Here is a 26,782-nt window from a genome sequence, read left to right on the forward strand (position 1 = left end):
ACAGCAAGCAGCTGGTTGGGAGGGACAAATCTGCAGTTTGGCTCAGAGAAGGACACTCCTGTTGTTTAAAGTGAGGGTGACTGTGGCCGGCTCCCCATAGCCTCACCCACATTATAACATCCAAAAGAGACACAGGACACACACAGACACGCGTGATCGATACAGATACACACATACACACATACATAACCTTCTTCCCTCAACCTTCTTTGTACAATATTCTGTGTTCACTTTCATAAGACCAGGTACACACACAGAGACAAAAAAACAGAAGACAGAAAATCCCAGGTGTAGCAAAAGTAAATTTTTAATAAAAGCATCGGACAACTGCGTCATGTACAAATACTACATAAATAAATAAAAACTCCTTCAATTAGACACAAACTGTGTATTAAAAAACCATACATGTAAAAAATGTCCTCTTTTTAGGTCTGTCATATAAGCCTGAATTTGCATCGCAGTCTCAGTGGTGATCTGGTCCAAAGTCTTTGTACAGATGCTCAGCATTGTTATGGTATCACTTATAAAAACCACACAAAACACATCATTATGATTAGCAACCCGTCAGAGACATGGTTGATGAGCACATTGTCTGATTGGTCAGAACACTCTGTCAGTCTTCATAAACAATTAGCTGAAGCAGGCCATGCTACAGAGGTGCTAAAGAGGCCATGCTAAAGAGACGTGAAAGCTGAGACAGGGCAGCAAGTTACGTGAATAAGACCTGAATAAGCTGCCAAAAATAAGAAACCTCTCTGTGGAGAGACCGCTCCTGTTCCCGGCCCCCTGGTTCATCTCCACACGCCACCCCGAGCCGGGGGTCCTCGCTGGGCCTGGGGGGCGACCCTCTTGCCCTTTGGAGCCTGGCTCTGAACCTTCTCGCCCCCTAGGGGCCGTGGGGGCTGAGTGCGGCGTTGCGGGGCTGACCCGACCGTCTGAGGGGACAGAGAGACGCAGCGCTAATGCTGACTTGTTACGGTCAATCTACCTGTAACGTATTTCCACCTATGCCCTTTTGTTCTGCTGCAAACTCCCAACTTGAAATCTCTTTCTAAATCAACTTTATTTAATCCCATTAAATTTCAAAAAACTCAGCCAAGTCCGTGCCAAGTCTCCCTTTTGATGACTTAAGCATCTTCAGTCTCACCTTATAATACTTGGAACTAGTCTTGTTGCCCTTCTCTGTGCTTTCTGGAGAGCTGCTTTATCCTTACTATAATGCGGTACCCAAAGCTGGACACTACACCTTAAATATGGTCTGGTCAAGACAGTGTAAATGAACATAGCCTACTTTGACTTGCATGTTTTGCTGTACGTGGAGAGTGCGACGTTGAGGGGGAATGACAGAGTGAATGTGACAGTGCAGGGTTTACACTTCTCCTCACCTCTTTTCGGGCCTGACTCAGCTTCTGGTCCGGGTTTCTGTGGACAGGCCCGTCTGCCTCCCCTTTCCCTTGCCCAGGAAGTGACCTGGCACACAGTGACAGAACCACGTCAGAACTTCTCATGCCTTCCCATACTCATTTGGCGCTACTGCCATTCAGTGTCTGTGAGGATCCCTCCAACAGGGTTTGGATCAGTACAACCTCACCTACAAACTCCCATCATAAAAGCTCTTTAACGATGACACACTCAGCATTTCTCAGTCAGCCTTGTGTAGGCCTTTTCCCTGGTCTTTGATTGGCATTTCCAAACGTGCGCCTTTCCAGGGTGTCTTTCAAAATACACATGGATTTCTTCCCCTGACAACTACATGAATTTTAAATTCTAATTACCCGCAACAGGAGAGAAAAGTGACTCTCACATGTGTAGTAGGTATAGTAGGTTCCTTTTGATTTGAACTGCCATGCCTTCAACAGGATATACTTACACATAAGGCAAGCTTCTCTGATGTAAAACCCCTGAAAACCTACAATCCTGTCATGGATTCCACCCACAACTGCGCACAACCTGCTTTAACTCATCACAGCAGGGCTGTCATCAGAGAAGTTCACTTTGGTTTCACCCAGGGCCTTGATAAAAGTGGTTTCGTTGGTTTCTACTGCGCCATTGCTAATCCCGTGCCACTCCTGCTAACCTTCTCACCTGTCAGCCTGGCTCTGGAGCATGCAAGTGAGGAGTTCTTCCAGAGGTAGCGCCGCCCTTTCGGGCTGGGAGTGGTACTGCGACAGGAGGAGGGACAGCTGGCCCAGCTTCTCTGGGGGGAGCGCTGCACACACAGATAAGACGCTGTAACGCATGTAACACTACAACCTGATACAGTGTACAGAGCACGCTGTAACAGATGTAACACTTAGATGAGGCAATGTACAGAGCACACTATAAGAGGTAGAACTAAGCTGCAACAAGGTGCAGAGCAGACTAACGTGTAATGCTGTAATGTGAAACAATGAGCTCTGAGCACACATACACGTGAAATACAAACTGCATTCATTGGAAAGAGACAGCAAAAATGGTGATTTACATTTAGATTTATTCATTTAGCAGACGCTTTTATCCAAAGCGACTTACATAGGTTACAGTTCTTTACAATGTTATCCATTTATACAGCTGGATATTTTACTGAGGCAATTGTGGGTTAAGTACCTTGCCCAAGGGTACAGCAACAGTGTCCCAGCGGGGATCGAACCGGCAACCTTTTGGTTACAAGTCCTGCTCCTTAACCACTATGCTACACTGCCGCCCCAGATGCAGTCAGTATATAGCTCTTTAATGCATTAATAATATCAGACTTTGGATCACTGGTAAAAGAAACAAAGCGATAGTGGCTATTTAGGAATCACTGCAGTAATTGATGGTCTGAACCTGAAAACCAATTCTGCAAACCAAATTCATGTAAACATCTTTCAAACTCAGTATACAGACGTTATAGAGCCGCAACAGCAACTAAGAATATCTACAAAAAATCATTCATACCAAGTGCAATAACTTTGCTTAACTCACAACAGGCCACTCATATGGAATCCATATTTATTTATACTGCTGTCTGTTTCGTGTATGTGTACTATTTATTAACTGTGTTTTATTGTATTCATTGTGTCTGTATTTTTAACAACTACCTGTGGAGCCAAAGACAAATTTCCACATCTGTGGACAATAAAGTCATATTATTATTATTATTATTTTTAAAATTTACATGCTGCACTCGTAACATGCATTATATGTGGTGTTCCAGCTGCTAGGGGATCTTGAGTCAGCTGAGCCATCAGGGGTGGGGCAAGAGCCTGTGGTTGCCTTACCTGCCATCGCTTCAGGGGGGAGGGTTCCTGGGTGTGGCTCCTTGACTGACACTTGACCGGGTGCCAAGGGGCGGAGCTTGGTTTTGGTGACCGCCGAGCTAGGAGGCTGTGTGGGGGATATGGCCTTTCCAGCCGGGGCCTTGGCCTTCTCGCTGTCCCAGGACGCGCCGAGACCTGCAGTCACAGGGGCAGGGCAGGGAGGGTCACATGCCCACTGGATGAGGTGGACAGCTGTGAGCTGACAACACCCGAAAAGGGGTCATTACCCGTCTGTGCGTGCGCGGAGCTCTGACCTGATGGCTGATGCTCGTGTTCCAGGGCGGACAATTCCAGGGGTTGGCCAGGGGAGCGGTCCAGCAGCTGGCAGGGGAGAGGAGAGAGGGGTGGCTTCAGGCACAGGGGTGGGTACGATACCCTGTTTCTGGTACAGCATTTGGTACAGTATATACAAACACGCATCTGTATAGTGCTTATAGAGAGGAAGACACACCCACACATGCTAAGCACTCCTCTATTGCAGTGCAGCAATTCTGTAGGACAGACTTGTTTTGGGTTTTTATAAATTTTTATTGTGTATTGCAATGCTGTAATTATGACAAATCTTACAGCAACAGTGCCTCATCTGAATGTGAGAACTAAACACACAGGTATGTTGACAGAGAGACCTAAAGCTTGGCTAGATACCGTAGAGAGATCAAATCCAAGCCTTTCCAGCTGATCTGAATACATGTGGCTGGCAACACAGCATAGTATATGGCTTACCATTTCGATGTAGTACTGCAATTCTCTCTGCCTGTCCTCATCCTTGGCGCCAGGCCGTTCTCCTTGCGCAGCCTCCCCCGGGGGCCTCTGTGGGACCCCCCCGCCTGGTTTAGCCTGAGTCGAAGCCAAGCTGCTGTAGCTGGCATCCCCGATCGACATGCCTGACGCGTTTAGGGCCTGCAGGACCCTGGTTCCACCGGCCCCTCTGTCCGCCACCCCCGCCCACTTGCTGTGGCCCCTCCCCCCCAGGCTGCCCTGCCCCGCCGCGTGGTGCTCATGCCCGGCGGGAAACGCCTTCTCCCTGCCCACACCCCAGTGACCCCCGCCGTTCGTGCTCAGAGGGAGACAGGCACCACTGTTGGTGCTGTAAACCACGCGGGCCTCTCCCCCCCTCGCGGTGCTGTACCCGCTGTCCCCACCTCCGTGTCCCCTCTCCCCACCTCCCGGGGCGCCATACCCCCTCTCGCCCCGTCGGAGTCCCATGTCCACTCCGTAGCTGCTGGGTGCTTGTCTCTCCATGCAGGAGGAGTACGCGCTCTGTCCCACGCTACCACCGCGAAACCTATACCCACTGCTATCCTCCCTCTCAGAGCTGTGGCCCCTGTCCCGGCCCTCTCTCTCAGAGCTGTACCCCCTCTCCCGCCCCTCCCTGTCTGAGCTGTGGCCCCTCTCGGTGACATGTCCCCTCGGCTGCGTCCCCCTCTCCATGCCGTAGCCCCTGTCTCCTGCTCCGGCCAGCGGCTTCGCGGACAGCTCCTCTGTCTCACAGCTGCCCAGCACTGAGAAGAGAAAGAGCCACAAAAACGCTGCCTGTAAGAACACAAAGCTCCCCTGGTCCTGGAGAACTGTGACACGGCAGGCTTCGTAGCTAATGCAGAAACACTCTCAGAACTCAGGGCACATATCTTGCGAGGTGTTGTGAGGTTGGTGCACTCTTTTGCATCTGTAACAATTACACATTCTTGTTTTATGTAGAATTTCTAATGGGAGGAAAAATCAATAAAAAGAGCTGAAATATATTAGAGGTGCAAGGCCGTCATGTAGATACAAAACAAAACATTCACACAGGAACTGCACAGCTGATCCAGACGCAGAGGGTAGCCTAGCTTTCACTCCACTCTGCCAGCCCCAACGCCGCAGCTGTCTGGGACCAGAGCGGGGGGGGACGAGGCCAGTGACCGCAGACTACACCTGCCGTCACTCAGCCCACACACACCGGAGGCGCGGACAACAATTTATAATAACAAAGGGCTGTTCCAATACAGTGATCATTTACATATGTAGTCAGGCTCCCATAAACTATACACTGGTGTCGACAAATTAATTTTATGCCACACTGAAGTTCTCAGCATTGATGCCCCTGCTCCATCTTTCAGAGACACACCGGCAGAGGGTTGACATAAGTTTAATGAGACATGAGGCCACCAATAAGGCATATATAGACCAACTGCAAGGGATTTTAGAGGAGGATGTATTTATAGCAGCCTGCAGCTGAGGCCTTGTGTAAGCCAATTAGACTACAGTACATGCAAAGTCATAGCTAGCAATAGGCTTTGGATGATGGCACATTTGATCTGCCTCTTTCCTGGGTAACATGTAAGTGGTCTGTAGACCCCAAAAAACTGTGCTGAAAGAGATTTACATGATAAATAAATCTTGGATTTTTAATAAGGCACTTGGTGCTCCAAGCCAATTTTAGAGTGCTGAAATGAAAGCAAAGTGTTGAATTGAAGTGTACTGACACAAAAGGTTACTACTGAAATGATGGTCATCTGACACAGTAAGCCCTGAACTCACAGCGTGGAATAATTACAGCACGGAGCCGGGGGATTTTCGGTTCTGAAACAGAAAAAACTACTGTTTTACTATCGAGGAAGAAAAAACTGAGTCTCGAACACTGTGTGGACATCCTCAGCTATCACTTTTTTCATGGATGTTGGAATTACCTAAAGTGCCAACTGACCTGGTCACTTGGGCAGTCTTAAAGACATGGCCCAGGTCAAAGGTGTAAAAAAAGATGACGTTTGGTAAGGCCTATCATATTAAACAGGGAACACTGGGGGGGAGCAGAACAGGGGGAGAGAGAGAGAGAAAACCACCTCCTTGTGAGGACAAGTCCTCCGAAAGTAACGGTGTTTTCCTCACTTGGCAGCCGACTCCGATGTAACCGGAAAAGGAGGCTAGGAATGTAATTGATCAGTGCACCGGTTCTATGACGCTGTGGGTGAGTGCAGGAGAGCGGCAGGTGGCTAAGTATTGACAGCAGGCTAATCCATTTGAGGGCCTGATTCCTTGCAGCTGACCTGCTACCAGAGGGCAGGCAAGCCGATTGGATTATGAAGGTTTTATGAAATAAAAAGCTGGGTGCGGCCAACGAGCGGAGAGCAGCCGGGTCTCGTCTCAAAGCTCAGCCACAGAGCGTGGGATTGAAGGGCTATGCTGGGATCAGTGGTTGATTCATATAAAGTTGCGCTTGTGCTGGGTTGCACTGCATTTCCATATGCTTTAACAGACCTATATCTCCCATGATAAATCAGTACTCTCAGGATAAATGTTATGGTGTGCTGAAACATGTCCCTCTAGCTGGGACCTCATCACCTTCTCTGAATACCAAGATTAAGGTTAAAAGACAATATGCTTCCTAGCCCATGGTGGGCTTGGAAGCATAATTATACCAGTAATAAAGAAACAACTACTACGTTTTCAGAGACCCACCCTCGGGGGGCTGGCACGGGGGCTGAGTGTAAGCCCTGAGAAGAGACGTAGTGTACCTATGTGTCGGGATGAGAGAGGCCGCTGCGCTAATTTGCTTAGCAGACACCCTAGACTGCTGAGTCTATTCAAGAGTGGGTCAAGTACGCTCCCCCCAGGCTACCGCCACACCGCCGACATCACTCACCCCCTCACAGCGCTGTGGGGAGCTGAGCCGCGGGGTTCGACCCCCCACTCCCCCCTCAGTCTCACACTGGGGTAGTGTGTGCATCTGTCTGTGCGGATGGCAGACCAAACCTCATCTGGGTTCACTAGATTCTACCTGTCCCCTCATCTCTGTTTGCCTGTATGTGTCTCAGTATCCCAGCTGTCAGTGCAAGCAAATGTGTGTTCAAAGTAAATAGAAGGATCATCTCTGAAAAAACCTGAATAGATCAAACAAAAACAACCTTACAGATCACAACTGTTCCATATCTGTTCCGCAATATGTATATGGTAGACTGGTCAGAGACTGAGGGTCAGTGGTGTAAAGGTCAGAAAGGGGTGACGTCTGACCTGTGACGGTGGTGTCATCCAGTTGGGGCTCCAGGGGGCTGAAGGTGTGGCTGTGGTTGAGCAGGACGCTGAGCTCCTGCTCCGGGGCGTGGGGTGGGGCGAGGGGGGCGTGCAGGCCGTCGCTGTGGGCCACTCGTGGGCCCCCCCTCTCTCGGGACAGGTGGAGTGCCACTGCTTGGGGGCAGTCTGCAGGGGAAGGGGGGGGGGGGGAGACGACGACTGAAACATTCCTCTCCTCTAACAGAAATATGCAGCGTGACATGGAGCCCCGTTACCTGCGTAGCTTTACTGTGTAAGTGACATGATACAGAGCAGCGCTTGTGAATTCTAGCCTGATTTTCTGCCAATCTGTGAACACACATTCATTTTAGGCGAGTGGGTGGTTTGCAGGAGTGGTTAACATTCCAGAACCTCAAGTGGGCGTGGTTTTGGAGTGATCAGGGAGGAAACGCTCCCACTGCTGGCATTGGCATGCTGAATACGGGCGAGGGGCGGGTCCCCGGCTCGGTGCCGCTACCTGACACGAGTTGGGAGGCGGGGCTGGCCCCTGCCGAGCCCCCGCTTGCCCTCGTCTGGCTCTCCCAGCCGCCACTGTCCCCACCGCCGCCGGAGGGGGACAGGGACACGTCTCCTTCGTACGAGGAGGCATGGCGCTGGGAGGGAGGAGAGGGACTGCCGTCCATCTGTGAAGAGAGGCGGGGTTAGATTACAGGCAGGGACAGTCAGCCATTTTCCCTACCCCAATACAGCCCCGCGCAACCAATGCTGCTTTTCACACTGCAAGTCCCAAAATGCACTGCGAGAGAGCAAACACTGATTGGAGGACAGGCGCATCTCCCCTCCCCCTCCTGACCTGGGTCTGGGTGGACAGCAGCCTCAGGGCCTCGGCCCAGTGGGAGCGCATCAGGCCCTGCAGCCGCGTCACCAGCTCCGTCCTCTGCCCCTCCAGCTTCCTCCGGCTGGCCTCCAGGCACAGCACCTCCTCCTGCCGCGCAGACAACCTGCCACAGCGGGGGACACAGGGGTCACTCATAGACACACACACTCAGACTGAATCATAGACACACACATAATACACTCACTCAGACTGAATCATAGACACACACATAATACACTCACTCAGACTGAATCATAGACACACACATAATACACTCACTCAGACTGAATCATAGACACACACATAATACACTCACTCAGACTGAATCAGAGACACACACACACACACTCAGACTGAATCATAGACACACACATAATACACTCACTCAGACTGAATCATAGACACACACATAATACACTCACTCAGACTGAATCAGAGACACACACATAATACACTCACTCAGACTGAATCATAGACACACACATAATACACTCACTCAGACTGAATCAGAGACACACACACACACACTCAGACTGAATCATAGACACACACATAATACACTCACTCAGACTGAATCAGAGAGACACACACACACACTCAGACTGAATCATAGACACACACATAATACACTCACTCAGACTGAATCAGAGAGACACACACACACACACTCAGACTGAATCATAGACACACACATAATACACTCACTCAGACTGAATCAGAGACACACACTCAGACTGAATCATAGACACACACATAATACACTCACTCAGACTGAATCAGAGAGACACACACACACACACTCAGACTGAATCAGAGAGACACGCATTCACATACTCACTCAGACAGAATCAGAGAAACACACATACACATACTCACTCAGACAGAATCAGAGAGACACGCATACACACACTCACACAGACAGAATCAGAGAGACACGCATTCACATACTCACACAGACAGACACTCGGGTAAGACCAGGCACGCACAGGTGAAGGAGCCAGTGATACAAGGACTGTTGATATGAACAAGTCAGTACTGACAGAAGCCAATGCTGGTGTGAGTCAGAACTGTCATGAGTCAGTGCTAGTAGGTGAGTCAATGTAACAGGAGTCAGTGTTTGCATGAAAACAGTGCTTGCATGAAAGTGCCAGAGACCCAAGGCACACACTTTGTGTCATATTCCTCAGTGAGTTTGCGCAGACGCTCTTCCCGCTCCTGAAGCTCGGTCTTAAACTGCGCCAGCTGCGCAGACAGCTCTCTCTCGTGACGGGCACTCAGATCCAACAGCTGCTTCCTGTGACACAGGGGAGAGGAGAGAGTCAGCGACATTCAGCCTGAATGTCAGGGGGTCGGTGTGCGTGTGCGTGTGCGTGTGTGTGTGTGTGTGCATGTGAGTGAGTGTGTGTGTGTGTGTGTGTGTGTGTGTGTGTGTGTGTGTGTGTGCGTGTGTGTGTGCGTGTGCGTGTGTGTGGGGGGGGTTGTGTACCTGTGCTGTTCTCTCAGTGCAGCGGTGGTCTTGGCGTTGTCTTCCTGAAGAGTCGCCAGTCTCTCAGTCACCTGCTGCTCCACTGACAGTCGGAACTCCACCTCCATCTGAGAGCGCTGGGCCTCGAACCGGGCCTGAGAAGCACACACACATTCACACGGAGATTAACACGTGCACACGCGCACACACACACGAACGAACACACAGGCATGCATGCACACAGACACGGACACAGACGCGCACACACACGCAAATGGACACGTACACACAGACATGGACATAAAGAGGCACACACAGATACGGGGACAAACACACACACACACACAAACACATACAAAATGATTCTGCCTGCTCTACTGTATGCAAACCCTCACATACAAACACCTATTACCCAGCATATGCCTCCACCTGTCTCCATCTGCATGCCACCCCCAGTGTAAGACGGAGTGGTCACCTGATCCAGGGCCCTGTCCATGCGCGTCCCGTCCCTCTCCCGCCGCGCCTCCTCCAGCTCCACCTCCAGCTGCCTCAGCCTCCCCTGCGCCTCCTGCAGCTCCTGCTGGGCCTCCTGCAGCCGCTGCGCCTCCCTCTCACGGCTCTCCTGCAGGGTGGGGTGGGGGTGTACAGTGCTCATTAATGGACATCCTGGCACAGGACCTTACTTTCACTCTTATCGAGAGTGACTTACGATTCTTACATTATCCATCTATACAGCCACATATTTCAATCACTTTTAAGTTACAGCAAAGGGCTGCCCATATAGCATACTGCATTTTTCCAGAGGGAATCAAAACACAAGAAAACCCAGGCCAGTTGGGAAAAACATAACATCATTCCCTAACCCCGGGAAAAGGTGGTCAAGAGACTGCTGAGACAAAATATTAATAGAAATTATGACATTTGCCGAACACATAAGGCATCAGTTCATCTCAACAGTTAGTCAGAACAGTTCCATTCCACAGCCAGTGATGTGGACAGGGGACGGGAATATTGACCTCTGGCAGGTTATGAGTGGGGACACTTCTGAGAGAGCATGGCGCAGCGATGATCCAGGCATCATATTCCTTGTGGCCAGTTAACAGAGCTTACAGATTTAGTAAGGAAATTCAGGTTAAGCACCCTGCCCCAGGGTACAACAGCAGTGCCCCACCATTGTGGCCAGTGCAATTTTTCCTTGTTACACATTATTATCTTCATTAAGTATTCATTTATGTAGCAACAGCCAACAGCCAGGGTGACCCCATAAAACACACAGCACAATCTGTACCCCATCTGGCTACGCTATGTCTAATTCTAATATGTCTAATAGGGATTCAAACCCAGGACCTTCAGGCTCGGTGGATGACTGTGAGCAGCTGTGGGGACCCCTCCGCCTCTCCTCACCTTCTCACTGTCCAGCTGGGCCCCCAGCGCCTCCAGCTGCCCCTGCAGCTCCCTCTCCCTGTGGGTCCAGGTGTCCCTGTGCTGGGCCAGGCTGGCGAGGGCGTCCTGGGCCTGGGCGCGGAGACGCCCCTCCTCCGCCCGCGCCTCGTCCCGCTCGGCCCGCACCCGCTCGCCCTCCTGGTTTTCCTCCTCCAGCCGCGCGGCCAGCTCAGCCAGCTCCCGCTCCTGCAGAGGCTCAGAGTCAGCGAGGTTCTGCTGATCCGGGGTCAGCACAGAGCTCTGCTGATCCGGGGTCTGCACAGCTAAACTGACCCGGGGTCAGCACAGAGCTCAGCTGATCCGGGGTCAGCACAGAACTAAACTGATGTCTGCATGTGTCTGTATGATTGAATGTGTCTGCATGTGTGCCTGTATGTAGGCTGGTGTTTGAGTGTATGTATGCATGTGACACAGAGTGAATGAATGTGTGTGTCTGTAATATGTGTGTGTCTGTATGTGTGGGACTCACCAGCTGTTGGTTGGCGCTGCGCAGCTCCTCAGTACGTTTCTGCTCTCGATCCAGAGTCTCTGCTGCCTGGGAGAGAGACTGCTCAAAGCGCAGCAGCACCTGCAACACACACACACACACACACACACACACACACACACACACACACACACACACACACACACACACACACACACACATACACACAGACACACAGACACACACAGAGTCATTCCCTGTCTCAACCCAGCCTGTGCACAGTGGAACAGACACGCTCATGGTGGATGGGGGGGGGCGGCATTTCCTCACCTCCTGCTGTGTGGCCTGGGCCTTCACCGCCGCCTCCTTCTCCTCCTGCAGCCGCCTCACGCCCGCGCTCTTCTCCTCCTCGTGCCTCCTCCAGCCCTCCACCACCTTGGCCAGAGTCTGGGAGGGGCGACATTCAGGAGCTCAGAACGCCTCCCCATTCAGACACGCATTGCTCTTCCATCTGCTATTGTATTTGTTAATCTGCGTGCTTTAGACAATGGAAAGATTTTTTCTATAGGGGACACGTGGTGTGGAGATAACACAGCATGAAAGTCAGGGTGTACGTAGCTTGGGAATTGGGGTATAGTGTGGACAGTGGACAGTGTTCTGCTCCTCACTGACCTTGTCAAGCTGCTCTATCATGATGTCCTTCTTCCTGTCAGCTGACACTGCCATAGCCAATTGCTGTTGGAGCTGCAGTGCCTTGCTCTGTAGCACCTGGATCTGTTTCTCATATTGCTGAGGAACAAAGAGGACGCATTAACACATTGAAGAGAGGTGACAGAATTACACACACACACACAGAAAAATTGGCTAAACAGTTTTACACATCAATTTTTATCTGTAAGTAAAGAACATACTAATCCAAAACACATATCACTTGAGCAGTGAATTATGGCCTTTGATACTGGACTGGTCTAATACGGTCTTGGCTCTGTTTAGTTTCATTTTGAAAGAAGGCATTCCCTGTACCCCATTCGCAGGCCCCTGTATCTCACTGTTCCCTGTACGTGCCAGCAGACACACAAATTCAGTTACATTTGTACGCACGCAACATGTTCATTCACTTGAACAGTCCACTCCAAAGCACATTCCAAACAAACAGCGCCAAGCTCCACAGTCAAAAACGGGGTCGTCACCCCTCTTCCCCATGAAACTCACACTATGTTATGTTCCATTACATTGTTGTCACTTGTCTTTGCCACTTTTGTCATGAGATGTTCACTCTACTATATGAATGAACTGTGCCCATGTTAGTGCCAAACATATGTAGAGCATGAGTGCACTGAAAATATCTCACAACAAGATATAGTTGCCCTTCTCCTCAGCTGCTAAATGATTAAGCCCTTTAATTGATGTCAATAAGGAAAAGGTGTTAATAGAAAACAAAAAGCAAAATCGAATTTCAATCATAGAGTGGGAAAACTAGTGTGTTTCTAGCTATTTTACTAACCTAAACACAGGAAATATGAGTACCAGTGTCTAGCTTTCTGACTTCATTTCAGCTGAAGGGTCATTCGATGTGAAATGACCCTCTCAAAAGGTTCTTCAAAGCTGGACCATAATTGTTGTCTGAAGATTCCAATATAAATAACAGTTCACTGAAGTAAACTGAAGTTAACTGAGGTAGTCATTTTTGTGCCTTCCCTGGTGCGTTTTAGTTGATGAGATTTATATTCTGCGTAAGAGATATGAGAATGACTGAGCCGTCCCTCCTGGATAAAGGGAGCTCACTCACACCTCTAACGTATTACTGACATCATCCAGTACACAGCTAAGCCGCCACATTTCCAATCATACTCTACTGAAGTCCTGTGTGCTGCCGTGGTAAAGGAGCAGGACTCATAACCCAAAGGTTGCTGGTTTGATTCCCAGGTGGGTCACTGCTGCTGTCCCCTTGGGATAGGAACTTAACCTGAATTCCCTATGTAAATATCCAGCTGTATAAACAGATAACGTCAAAACGGTAAGCTATACACGTCTCTCTGGGTAAGAGCATCTGCAAAGCAAACATGGCACTATCTCCCAAGCGGAGCATTCTGGGACAACTGCAGCCACCCAGGGAAAGGTAAGATTGGAACTGGCTTTGGCCTACAGCTGAGAAGGTCACGCCAAAGCTGGTCCTATCTACAGGAGGCAGAGAGAGAGGGAGGGAGACAGAGAGCCCGCCCAGCAGGGCATCAGGGAAAGGAGAATGAAAGAAGCCTGGGTCTAAGGAGGACAAGGAGGGAGGTACATGACACAGGGCGCTGAGCCAGCTGAAAAAGAGAGAACCTGGGCTGCAAAGCCACCAAGAAAGGGAAGAGACAGGGAGAGGCTCCAGGCAGAAGTTGCCTAAAAGTGCTGACCCAGGACCAGTTTTGCTGTTTAGCTTATAGCGCTTAAGGCAAATGTAAATGTAAAAGTAAGGTTAGAATTGTGGGGAATCTTGTTGTAGAACAGCACCTGTAGGCAACCTGAGCATCAAGCCAGAGAGGGGGTGAAGAGGAGGAGGAGGGAAGCTAGGTTCCCTCCCTTCAGGTTAAGGGTTAGGGGTTATGGGAGGTAGAGCGATATAGAGTTGAGGAGGGAGGGAATGGGCCAGAGCGAGGGGCGTGAGCAACAGGCTTCTAAGGGGGGACATGGGAAAAGAACATCAAACTGCTGGTCAACAGGGTTAATCTGGTCTGCACATTAGGCTAAGGGATGACAGGGAACACAGCTACATGAGACTGTGTGTGTGTGTGTGTGTGCGCGCGCACAGGCGTGTGCGCTCCCTTTAGTTGGGCTAATCAGATTAGGCAGCTAAATGGAGCCGCTCTCACAGGCCTGAAAGCTGATTAGCCCCATGTGAGACTCGCTGGCAGCACCTGTGCCGTGCTGCAAGGTCGGCCCGGGAGAGCTGAGGGGTGGGTGAGGGGGGTCCCAGGACACTGGGGCGGGGGGGCGTGAGGGATCACCCCCTCTAACCCCCACACTAGAACTCTTGCCAGTGGAGAGAATCGACTGCATAACTTTCCATTTTAGCCTGTGGGAGGAGGGTGCACCTAACATGTGGCTGCCAAGAGAGACTGGGGGCACAGTAACTTGCTATTGCAGTGTGTAACATTCTCTAGACGTATTCATTTCGTTTTAGCAACGTTTTGGTCATGCTGCCCCAGCGTGGGCACAAATAACCTGAGCAAGTGACATAAAGGTGAAGCGAAGGAAAGGGACATTATGGCCATGCTGACTATGGCCTTCTCAGTATTACCAGCTCTGCCTGCACCTGAGCACCATGATCAGTAGAAGGGATATCTCTGAGGATGGGAGAGCACTGAAAGATAGAGAGAGAGAGGGAGAGAGAGAGAGGGAAGGAAGGAGAAGACAAAGAAGCAGAGAGAGAGAGGGAGAGGACAAGGCAGACAGAGAGGGAGAAAGCAGAAGGGAATGAGTGACTTCATTATATTTTTTAATTCGTTCAGCTATTATTTATGTTATTTGCCCCTTTTGGACTCATGTACTACAGAGCTTTCTTTGGCAGTAACAACACAATGTATTTTATGTCAATAAAGCAACTTTGAGAGAAAAAGAGGAAGAGAGGAGAGGGGAGAGAGGGAGAAAGGTAGAGAGAGAGAGAGAAAGAAGGAAAGAAAGAAAAAGAAAGAGGGAGAGAAAGAGAGACAGAGAGGGAGAGACGAGGCGCAGGCAGCACTGGACATCGTACTGAGAGCTGGAATGACAGTGGAGCTGGAGACGGCGTTCTGCCCCCCCCCCCCCCCCCAGGGCTGTCCTGCTGGGCTCCAAGTCAAAACGCATTACATCAATCGGCGGCTGCTCGGGCGGTGGGAGGGGCACCAAAGCGGATTTCGCGGGAGCCCACACCCCGCTCCTGGGGCGACTGCATTAGAGATATTACAGCCCGTTGCGTGGGCTAATTCAGAAGCGGGGGCCTAAGCTGGGCCTAGGCACACAGCGGTGAGGGACGAGGGGCCGGGGAGTTACTGGGGATCAAACGCAAATCACCCAGGTCACACATAACAGGGATAGCCCCAGATTTTCTATTAATGTCACACCAACCGGGAGCAAAGGCAGAGACGGTATGTAAGAGTTAACATTAGGTAAGCTAGGGCAGCCCCTTTTCCTTAAATAGATGAAGAATGCAGAAAAGTTGTGCAATGTCGCTGGAAAACCCAAGTTCTGTTACGACACTGACTCACTTTCACAGGCTACACTCAACGTCATCTGGCTCTGTCGGCAAAAGCCATCAGGTCCCGGTGCTGCGTTTCAGTAGGATCCTTCGGTGCAGACAGGTTGGGAGCACAAAATTAGGAGAGGTCTATGTGTGTCTGTGTATGCAGAACTGACAGAACCTGAGCATCTAATTTTAATAAGTCTTAGTCAAAATGCTAAATTCAAGTTCTGATACACAATCGAACAAGAAATCTTGCTCAGCAATACATTTTGAGGAGGTTACCATTACAAATACTCACCTACAAAATGGAGCACTACTGATTATATGAACCTGTACTTGGACGAGGAGTCCATGCAACAGTGATTTTAGGACTGTATTAGTCAGACAGAAATGGCATTGAAATTGGACCTGCATGTACTATGGAAACGTTTCTGGCCCATGGTGAGGGCTTGAATTGATTCCAGATTGACTACAGGCACCGCACTGCAATTAAGTACATAATCCTGCAGCCAAAAATAAACAGACCGCACTGTACTTCTATAATTAAAGTGAAGTACTGTGGTTTTGCCCACTATGTTGTGTAATCAGGCCACGTGGGGAATTCCGCACCAAGAGGAGGGTAACAGTATAAGGGGAGCCATGGGCAATGAGAGCTATATTTCGGTTTTATTTTCATTAAGAATAGTATCAAGTAGTATCAGGTGCAAAGCAGGTGTCTTCTTGTTATTGCAGTAGTGCTGTCATTTCCTGCATTGTTCCCCCCACTTTGGAGAAATGGTTGAAAAATCTAGAGTTCACTGAAGCAAGTGGGCAGTGGTGTGGAATGCAGTATAGTGGCAGCAAGGAGCAACTGCTATGACCAGGTTGCGGTTCAATTCCTGGGTGGAGCGCTGCCGTTGTGGCCTTGTGGGAAAGGTACTTAAACCTGAACTGTCTCAGAAATTAATAAGGATAACTATGACTGCTAGCATTACTACAACATTAGCATGACTGTTAGCATGGACATTCCATTCCATACAAATTTTTAGATGTACATTTCCTGCCAAAAAAGCTTTTTTACTTTGAGTTTGAAAAGGGTAGTGGGGGGGGGGGGGGTAAAGCTTTAGAGAAGGAAAGGCAGTGAGAAGAGAAAGGGAGATAGTTCTTCTCTTGATGGGTACAAGGATTGGGTGACACACTGCAGTTTTCTGTAGAACGACGCAACTTTGATGGTTTTGCGGTACCTTAAACTTCATAGAATAACTTCTGTATCTGTATCTTCAAGACTGTTCCATGCAGATTTAATACTTAATTTAAAACCATGTTCTCGCAGGTAAGGCTGACATTACCGTATGGGAACCAATGAAACAAAGGGAAATTAGCGGGAGTGCTTGGCACTGGCAGTGTAATTAAAAGGCCTCTTACTGAGTGACACACACGGGGGGTTTGGATACCTATAAATGTTTAATCCTGTGGTAGCCCTCCTAAGACTACTGTAATTTGGTTCATGAGGTCTGTAAGATGAATTGTGAATGCTGAAATTTTCCTTCTGTTCCTTGTGTGTACACCGTCTAAATTAATGGTATGTAAAAAAGACAGTTTGAAAGGATTTGGCCAAGCTTCTAGCTGGGTAACCATCCCTTACATCTAAATGCCTTCTTTAACCTTTATTTTCTAAAAGGACCAGCCCATATGACTCAAAAAACAGTTTATTCTTAAAAGAGGATGAGCTGAGTTAGGTTTGAATGGTTGAATATTTGAAGAGAACTGAATTATGACTGAATAGTTTGGATATTTAAGCATCCAGTCAAAAGCATCCATTTCTCCTGAACTGAGCAGGTGCAGAAACTGACATGTAATTAGGAGTAGGAGTAATCAGGAGTAATTACTGCTATGGGAGTGGCTGAGAGCCCGTCTCTGGACTCTGTACAGTGGCTGAGACCCTGCCTGGCTGTTCTCTCATTTAGGGGGAGGGGCTTCTCTATTTCTGCACACTGCACTAAGCCTCTCCTTTACAGGAGAGCACGCGGTGTCCCCGTCGCCGAATCACAACACCGCGCAAAGCGGCGTGAGGTCATGTGACCTGGGCTCGTGCAGGTGGCCCGGGATAAGCTTTCCTGGAAGCCCCCATGTGGAGGAGGAGAGAGAGGAGAGAGTCTTCCTCATCATCCTCACTGTCAATGCCACATCACTATCCACCTCAGTCTCAGAGCGCAACGGCTATGATGCCTGATTAAAGTGCACTGTTATATTCCTGATTATCACTGCTAATGTTTTTGTGCTTGGGGGCAACCTGATATGTGTCCACAGTGGAAAAGATTTGGGTGTAATACCAGACTGAAATCTAACTGGATCAAGGCACTGTGCCAAAGCAGTGAATGAAAGCAAACAGGACTTTGGGTAAAGAGTATAGAGCATCAATCAAAGGTCATTAGAGTTGATCATTGTCATGCACAGAGGAAATGTTCTTGAGAGCCCTGGAAAATGGGAAACAAGCAAATACTGCACCCATAACAGACTTATTCCTATGGTAAAACAATCCTAATCTAATGTAGTCATGTAATAAACAAGTGATTAGCATGTGTGCTTATGTAACCACAGGGCTATGGACAAAGCAATAGTCTCGTCCCGCTTAAGTTGAATCTAAAAGGTTCTCTTCATTGTATGTGAACCTGTGACAACTACAGAGGGGAATGGAGCTGAGCAAGCAACTGCAGAAATAACACAACATCTAAGCATTCATTTTGGGCTGCACCCACGGATTCATACACCCTCCCAACATCTGCCTTTTCTGTATTAACTCTAGGGCTGCAACTAACAACTATTTTGATAGTTGAATAATCTATCGATTATTGAAATGAATAATCGACTATTCGGATTATGATCGCACAATTACTCAATGGCTCTCATTTATCTATCAGCTTTTAACTTTAGCTTGAGGTTGTTTTAAGCATATGCTAACTAACAAAGACAATAAGGATGAGAACCTCATTCAAAAATACATCTTTTAATGAATGGTTACTAGGACTAATTCAGTGAAGGCAGTAGCTTGCCGGGGAGTACAAATCTGCTTCCTTTGAAAAAAGCCATCCATGGTAACATTACGAGATCCAACAAACCTATAACTCGTTGGAATTAATTCGAATGCAACCCACACTGGGCACGCACGCATAGATTCGAGTTGTAGAAATCTTCTTAGAAAATAACAAATTCTCCAGTGTTCTCTAAACTTGTGCACTCGGCAGCATCACTATCTCCAGCCATAAATGTCGCCATGACAACGATGCAATGTTTAAGCAGAGAATTTCTAAGTAGCAGACGGGCTCTGATTTAACATTGTAAAGTTAGGGCACATTTGGGATGTGAACAGGGTTGTTGTGAATAAGAGGTTATTATTTGCTACACTGTATGTTCGACGTCATAATTAATTGATCAGGAGAAAATGTATTTCAAAACAGAAAACGTAATAGCTCATAATGTGAAGTAACATGGCTTTTAACATTAACATTAGCTATGCTAGCTAACTAACTTAACGAGACGAGTCTTCATTATCCAGAGAGCCAACGTGCCACTTCTTCAGATGCTCGAGCATAACTGATGTGCTCCAATGTCAGGCAAGGCCAGATTTGAAAATGTTGCAGAGTTAACCCTTTCGGGCGTACCGGTGTGATTAGCTGTTTAGCGTGTATGCTAAAACCGGTGCGATTAGAAAACTAGATTGGGAAAATTCTAGCTAATTTTAGCTTTGAGGAAACAAAAATACTACATACAAACAGTATATACAAATACTATGAGAAGCTTAATAACGCTAATGAAAACATAATGAACCATGCAACGTAACGCACACTACATAGCATAAAAAATAAGTTACATCCAAAAGGGTTAAGAGTGAAATGCTGCGACACTTTTCTTTGGTCGTGAAGGTATTGCCATCTCTGTTGTTCACTCCAGTAATACAATGTAGCTTAGGTTACATGTCTGAGCGTTCTGAGTCAGCACGAAAAACACACGCGATGATGTTACCAACTAATCGACAATAAAATTCGTTGGTAACTAATTTGGTTAGTTATAATTTTAGTCGACTACGTCGATTATTCCTTGCACCCCTAATTAACTCCATTAAAAACTGGGGTTGACCAGCCACTAGAACATCACAGTGTGATCACGGGTTCAGACTACTGATTGGTCCACGCACAAACAATAAACATAGGTAACGAGTAGTGCTGGGCAGTATGACCAAAAATGTGTATCACGGTATTTTTTAAGATTCTGCTAGCTTCATGGAATATCACGTTTTTTTTTTTTTTTTGCATGACTGAGCGTTTATATATGTTTGTGGCTTATTCTACTGTCAGGAGTACATAGAATATAAATACATTTTAATTTCATCATGTATATAATGAAGGCTTTGATTACTATAGGGTTTGCTTGGCCCCACAAAATGACACAATATATTAAGGAATCAGTATGCATCAAACAGTTGCGGAATGTAAACCATTTTTAGTGTGCAAACTGCAATGTAGTAAAAACAGAACTTAAAAAATAGATATAGCAACAACTCTAACATTGTTTCCTTTTCAAAACCAAATATTATACTATAAACTGACCTAAAATACTCAAAACTGTTTAAGTATTCAAAGAGATATTACTCAAACGTTCTATTGCACAAGTAAGAAACAAGCTTAATATTAATTTACAATATGTTATCCTTCAAGCTAAGGTATTCAAGTATTAAAATGGCTGTTGATCAGTCACAATTCCCTTGGTTCTCCATTTACCAAATAAATCATTCTAACTCCGGTCTCACTTTCTTCATCCTAGATCTTGGTTTTCTGTTCTTTAATGTACCGTAGCGACAGAGCCTCTCCCAGCTGTTAACAGACTGTTATGCTACCTGGCTAGCTAGTGAGCTGTACCCAGTATGGCATTCGGCGGTGTAATTTTGTCAACGTACAATTATTAGTGTCACACAGTGGAGGCTGGTGAGCTGGAAACAGGGGAAGCAGAAACACTACCTTTAAATCTATCATTACTTTCAACCTGTTCCCCTTTATCCTCCTTGATTAACAATAAAACAAATTCACAGCATAATCGACACCAATGGCGTAATTAGAATAAATGATTATGCTCGCGAAACACCGCAGATTGTCTGTAGTTTGTGTGCTATTGTGAAAGCTACAGCATGAGATTGCAAATGGCAATTTGAATAATTAAGTGGCAAGTAATCCCAAAGCTTTCTCTTAAACGTTTCATATTATAGCTTTCTTGTGTTACAAAATTCAAATTACAAAACAAGTTAAATTTAGTTAAATCGATTAAATTAGCGAGAATAAACTTCTAGGTTAGGTTAGGTGCAATGAACAATAACGTTGGAGAAACACAGACCTCACAAAAGATGTGATGCGTCATGAGTATCTAACGTAATTTAAATCGATAAATGCCATCCTTGTTAATCTCACGTTGTAGCTTTCGCAAGCACACAAACTACAGACAATCTGCGCTGTTTCATGAGCATATTCATTGTTCACTGTTCTTGCTATTAAACGTCCCAGTGTTCTTTTAAATTACATTACAGTTCCTCGGGAGTCATACTTATGCAGAGCAAGTTACATAACTAACAATTTTTACAAGTTGTCCTGAGGCAATGTGGATTAAGAACCTTATGAGCCCTGCTACTTAGCACTATGCCACACTCAAGGACATCAGGAGTTTTGTAACAGTAGAGTGTAATGGAAAATGTGCTGGCCTACCAGCCCTGTTCCTTACCACTGTACCACACTACTGCTCTGTGTTAACTAGAAGGCCCAGCAAGTGAGAAGGATGGATGGCTAGGTGATTCTGATACTACCACATCCATGGGTATGAAGGAAAAGGAGGAAAAGGAAGAGGAAGAGGAGGGAGAAGGAGGAGGAGGAAGGTGTTCTGTACCTTGCGCCGTGCCCGTTCCCTCTCCAGGCTCTCCCGCAGGACCTGCGTCTCCGAGGAGAGGGGTGCGCCGTCGGGCCGCAGGCGGGAGTAGCGGGGGAACAGCTCCTCCAGGCCACCCAGCGGCAGGGGTGGGGACAGGTCAGCCAGCAGGGGGGCGCTAATGCACAGCGGAGAGGGAGGGAGGGGTTACAGCTTATCACCTGTACATCTGCCCCATTCACTGAGGAAGTCGAGGGAAAAAAGCCCCTCAAAATTACTCCCAGGCACTTCAATATGGCAAACAATACCCTCTGCAAACTTCCAGAAACTTGACACCCAGCCATATGTCGACCACAGGTCCTCACTGAGTAGACGGTAGCAGCGTTCCCCTGGTATTTGACTAAGGGGGGCTGTGATCAAAAGGACTTAAGTAACACTGTAAAACCTGTTATGTGGGTTTGTGGCTGCTGGTTTGTGGCTCCAGTTCCAGCTGCCAGGGGTGGCTGTGATTCACAGGCATCATGCAGTGTAAATGTGGGATAGTGTCAGTAGTTAAGTATCCTTCACAATGGAAATGACCTGCTCTGTGCTGCCTTCTGGGCATAGCAGTATTGTGATATGCTGCTAGTTGTACCTCACTTGCCAATCTACTATTTACATTCAGGACTGCCATTTCTAATGTTCCTTATATTCGCATACCTGCTAAATACCTAAATAATAATAATCACAGAATATGGACCATAAATTACAGCAATGCAAAGTGATCTCATTTCCAAAATAAATGGAGGGAAATAACTGGAACCCATCAAGGCCAGTGGCAGAAGGTCTAAGCGCTGTGCAGGGGGTATAATTACACGCCCTACCTGAGCAGGTGGGCTGTGCTGTCACTTTCAAAGGACTCATTGCCCATTCGGTGTCTCTCAGGCAAGGTGTATGTAGTCAGTGTGGTGGCGCCCTCTGTAGGAAAAAGAGAGAAGACCAAACAAGGGTCAGCAGTCAATCAGTGTTCAACCTAGGGCTGGGCAGTATATCGACTTAAGGTACGATATATTTTCAAACAAGATATAGGATGAGACAATACCGTTTATATCAATATAGTCTGTTGTCGCGTTACTTAACCCGCTTCTTCCGTAAATCCGTGCTAGTGTTTGCATCTCTCCTCTCTCACACTCTCCGCGCAACCCTGCCCCCACTTTCCCTCTGCGTCCCACTGCCCCACTCGTTCACACAGCTGTATATTTTCAAACAGGGAAGGAACCCCTGTCTTTGCATTTTATTTTGATCACAGCGTTTTAATAAAAGTGCTTGTGACCAGGGTTTCCGTTAGCCGGTAATTTTGCCTGGTAAAATTTATAAAAAAAAAAAAAAACGATAACTTAAAAACTTGCCAGTCAAAACGTCCAGTAATAATGCTCATACAAAATGTAGCTATAACGAAGGCTATCCCTAAACAGGACATTTGTGACAGCGAAACGTGCTTATTTATGAGTTCAGCGAGCTGTACCCCGACTGGGCTACACTGGCTAAAATTGCCTGTGTTCTGCCCGTGTCAAGCGTGCCAGCAGAGAGGGGCTTCTCTCTGCAGAATCGAATTAAGACAGTGCTGCGAAGCCGTCTGGAGGCGGAGAGTGACACGGCTTATGTGCATTGCAAGCTGCAAAGACACATTGGACACGTCTGGTTTCAAGTTAGCAGCAGACGGCTTTGCTGCAATGAAAAAAAGGAGAAAATAAAATGTTACCTGGTAGCCTATAGGCTACATTTTTTAAACAGGCTACAGATGTTACAGGTTACAGATGTTTCGTAATAGCCTACATTTTAGCGGCTAATGCTGAGGTTTTGCTCAATCATTACTGATTGTTTCGCTTTATTGTTACTGTTCATTAAACAGTCAAACTGATTTCAGGCCGTTGTCATTTTTTCGTCAACCTAGGTGTAAATTATATTTGCGTTTGTAACATAGGCTGTTATTGAACGTGACCGGTAAGTTTCAAATTTGTCCGGTAAAATAAATTCTTCCCGGACACCGGACTGCCAAGAAAAAATCCTAGTGGAATCCCTGCTTGTGACATCTCACATGTGGCTTTGAGTTACCACTGAAGATTTAGCCCAATTCATAGAAAATACCGAGATATATGTTGTGTATCACGATTCAGCCTAAAAATACCAAAATATGATTTCACCCAGCCCTATTTCAACTTCCTCTAAAAATCAAGTACCACACACTGGAGTGTGTGCAAGCCTCATACTGATGTACTGGCACGCTCTACAGCGTAGAGCAAGTGTACAGATGTCTCCGTTACCAACAATCCCTTTTTTTCCGTTTTTCCATTTCCACAACCACACTGTGCCTGCTGCCCCTGGTGGTAGCCAAGGGTGGTTAACACTGACTGACAAATAGAAATGGGCTAAGTGGGAGGAGTGAGAAAGCTCAAAACAGTTGAGAGGGAGATGAAGACAAATGTTCATTTTCCATAGTAGGGTTTTTTTGCAAGTGAACAGTGCATGCATTTTACCCAAGAACATACTATCCTGAAATTTATTTTCACTGGAACAGGAAATGTGAACATTAGAGACAGATTATGAGCAATATATATGCAGTGACTTCTGCAGGAGCAAGTGACTGGAGCGGAGCTTCTGAGGGATTAAAAAAATTAAGTAGAAAAGGTAGAGTATGTCTCTTTGAGGAACTGAAGTTTTAGCTCTATTGTTACTGATGAGGTCTCGGCACTAGAACTGACCAGATGAAATGACAGCCAGAGGCAGAGATAGTAAAAGGGGCATGTGGCTGTATGCAATAGAGAAAAGGATAAAGAGAAAAGGGGAAAGAGAAAGGAGAGGAAACAGAGAGACTACCAGACTCACTCTCATGCTCCATGGGATCATGCGTGGCCCTCAGCATGGTCTTTAAGTGACTGCGCACATTCTCCATGTCCAAGATGTGCCGCCGACCATTCTAACACACACAAACGCACACACAAACAGAAAGAGAAACAGAAACACACACACACAGCTGTTACAATCAGACTGACAATCTTAAACCTCTGCACAGTGCATTGTTGGCACAGCGGCAGCGTGACGGGCAGGCGTGGTATGGAGCAGTTACCGGCACGGTGGCAGTATTGTCCACGCTGGTCTGCAGGTTGGCGCTCATCTCCTCCGCCAGCTGCCCCAGCTCCAGGCCCCCCTCCTCCTCCCCCTCCTCTGTACCCCTGGTCCCGCCTGCTCCAGGGTCACCTGTGCCAGGGGAGGGGCATGTGGCGAGGGAGGCCGGGGAGAAGGAGTCCACCCCCTCTCGCTCCTCCATCTGCCTGGGCAATGACGGGGGCGTGTCCTCCGGCCAGCCCGCCCCTGTCTCCGGGCGGGGTGGCACCGCCCTATTGCTGTAGAGCTCAGGGGACGAGAGGTTGAAAGTGACCTGCCTGGAAAGAGGAAGAAATGGGGAAAAAAAAACCCATCAGATTGAAATGTGAAGATCTCTGGGTCACAGTACCACAGTACCATCAGAATGTGGGAATGGTACATAAGATACAAGCAATGGGAAAAAGCATGAGAGAGGGTGCAATGCTGAGCAGGACTACTGGAAGGAAAGCGCACCTGGGCCTGTCTGGGCATTCAGGAAAGGGGTCGGTGGCTGCATAACCTTTGACCTCCAGCTCCCGGCTCCTCTGGAGGGAGGCGTACAGCCTTGCAGTCACCTGGCTGGAGGATGCAAGGACAGAGAGGGGCGAGGAAGGCCAAGAGTGGGCCAGGGAAAGGGGGGAGCGGGAGGAGGAGTGGGGGAGAGGGGGGTTCGTCAGGTGGGAGAGGGACAAGGCGGAGGGAGGGGGCGAGGGGGGCGCAGAGGAGGGCAGCGGCTCCACGTCACTGAGCAGGTCTTCAGTCTTCAGTGAGGACATCACTGGGGATGGAAGTGATCTTCACGGTCATTCAAGTACAGTAACACAGTCGCACAATCTTTAAACTTTCAAACAAAGCATTACATATTCACACAGTTCTAGATAGCAAGGTCTAATTTACCAACAGTCAGCGAGTAACTTAGTATAGCTAATAACTACCTAACCACAATGACTTGCACACAAGAATTCACAAATAATGTTAGCATGCACTTGCTCCAGCAATATTCTGTCCGCTGGGTAGCCAGCTACCTCAAAACAAAAACAATAATTCGAACTAACAGCCAACGTTAGTTTAAGCATCATCGTTACTTAACTAAGTCAGCTAACTAACTGAACTATAACGTTTCACCTTTATTGCTGAACCAGACCGCTACTATGTAGCTAGCTATAGGCACCAAGACATTGTAAGGTAGCTAGGTAGTCTATGTAGTTAGTTACGAAGCTTACTTTAAACAACTGGCGAGCAAATTAAAAGTCCCCACAAAACATTAGAAGAAGCTCTACTCTGTTGATTAATTGCAACAAGTAGCTACTGACGAACCTAAGCAGCTATCAACGCAACTAACAATACACGAAGGGCTAATTAGCTAATGTTAACATTAGGTAAAATGACAAGACAATTTGCTTATTAAATTTGCTAGACTAACTAGCTAGTTAGCTCACTAGAAGTACTCTGAATTGCTTCAGAACAAAGTTAGCATTCGTTAAATGCTGAGGCGAGAAGCTCTGATGCTCACCGGGACTACTTAGGACATCCTCCAGAGGACCGCTCTCAGTGCTCCTATTTGCTTAATTAAATCCCCAGGAGAAAGTCGGTTACGAACTACAGAGGAGCAGAAAACTCCCGGTTTCGAACGCGCCATAGCAACCGCGCATCCCTCAGCGACGGGTTTGCGTCATCAAAAAGCGCCAACGTCTCCGCGTCAACTGTGTGTACTTACGTAGTGTTTTACGCAAATAAAGTTGGATAAATTGGCGAGAGATGAAGCTCATGTGACCGAAATAACAAATGACGTTGGCTAATAAGTAACGAACACAACGTCCGAAAAGGAGCGATGGTCCTTCACATTGTTTGGATTTCGTAGTTGTGCCTAGGGTTGCCAACTTCCTGAAATAGAAACGGACGGACGGACGGACGGGGGAGGAGGGGTGTTGGACTGAGGAGCTCTGACTACTACACCTGCATTAATTGCACCTGCTACTTATGTAGTAGACTTACTGTATTTAAAGATATAATGTAAAAATGCCCACATACTTGGTTGTGAGAAGTCCTATCCATACCGTACATAATCACATCAAGGAAACTGCAATGG

General features: G+C 47.5%; 1 protein-coding gene across 1 annotated transcript; it reads right to left on the reverse strand.

Annotated features, from left to right (window-relative positions):
- Nucleotides 1-289: 289 nt before the first annotated feature.
- On the reverse strand, nucleotides 290-25,352 carry cntrob (centrobin, centrosomal BRCA2 interacting protein; the record flags this gene model as incomplete). The annotated part of the gene is made up of 21 exons (XM_036548432.1): nucleotides 290-935; nucleotides 1,386-1,470; nucleotides 2,086-2,209; nucleotides 3,240-3,413; nucleotides 3,506-3,599; nucleotides 4,002-4,780; nucleotides 7,269-7,454; nucleotides 7,786-7,951; nucleotides 8,122-8,269; nucleotides 9,314-9,439; nucleotides 9,632-9,765; nucleotides 10,086-10,232; nucleotides 11,015-11,239; nucleotides 11,523-11,621; nucleotides 11,811-11,927; nucleotides 12,153-12,269; nucleotides 21,592-21,748; nucleotides 22,434-22,527; nucleotides 24,436-24,526; nucleotides 24,677-24,992; nucleotides 25,168-25,352. Coding segments are annotated over 21 exons (3,708 nt in total), but the record flags the coding sequence as incomplete, so codon positions are not given.
- Between the last annotated feature and the right edge of the window lie 1,430 nt (nucleotides 25,353-26,782).

This window comes from Megalops cyprinoides, chromosome 16 (assembly GCF_013368585.1).
Source record: "Megalops cyprinoides isolate fMegCyp1 chromosome 16, fMegCyp1.pri, whole genome shotgun sequence".
Taxonomy (NCBI): domain Eukaryota; kingdom Metazoa; phylum Chordata; class Actinopteri; order Elopiformes; family Megalopidae; genus Megalops; species Megalops cyprinoides.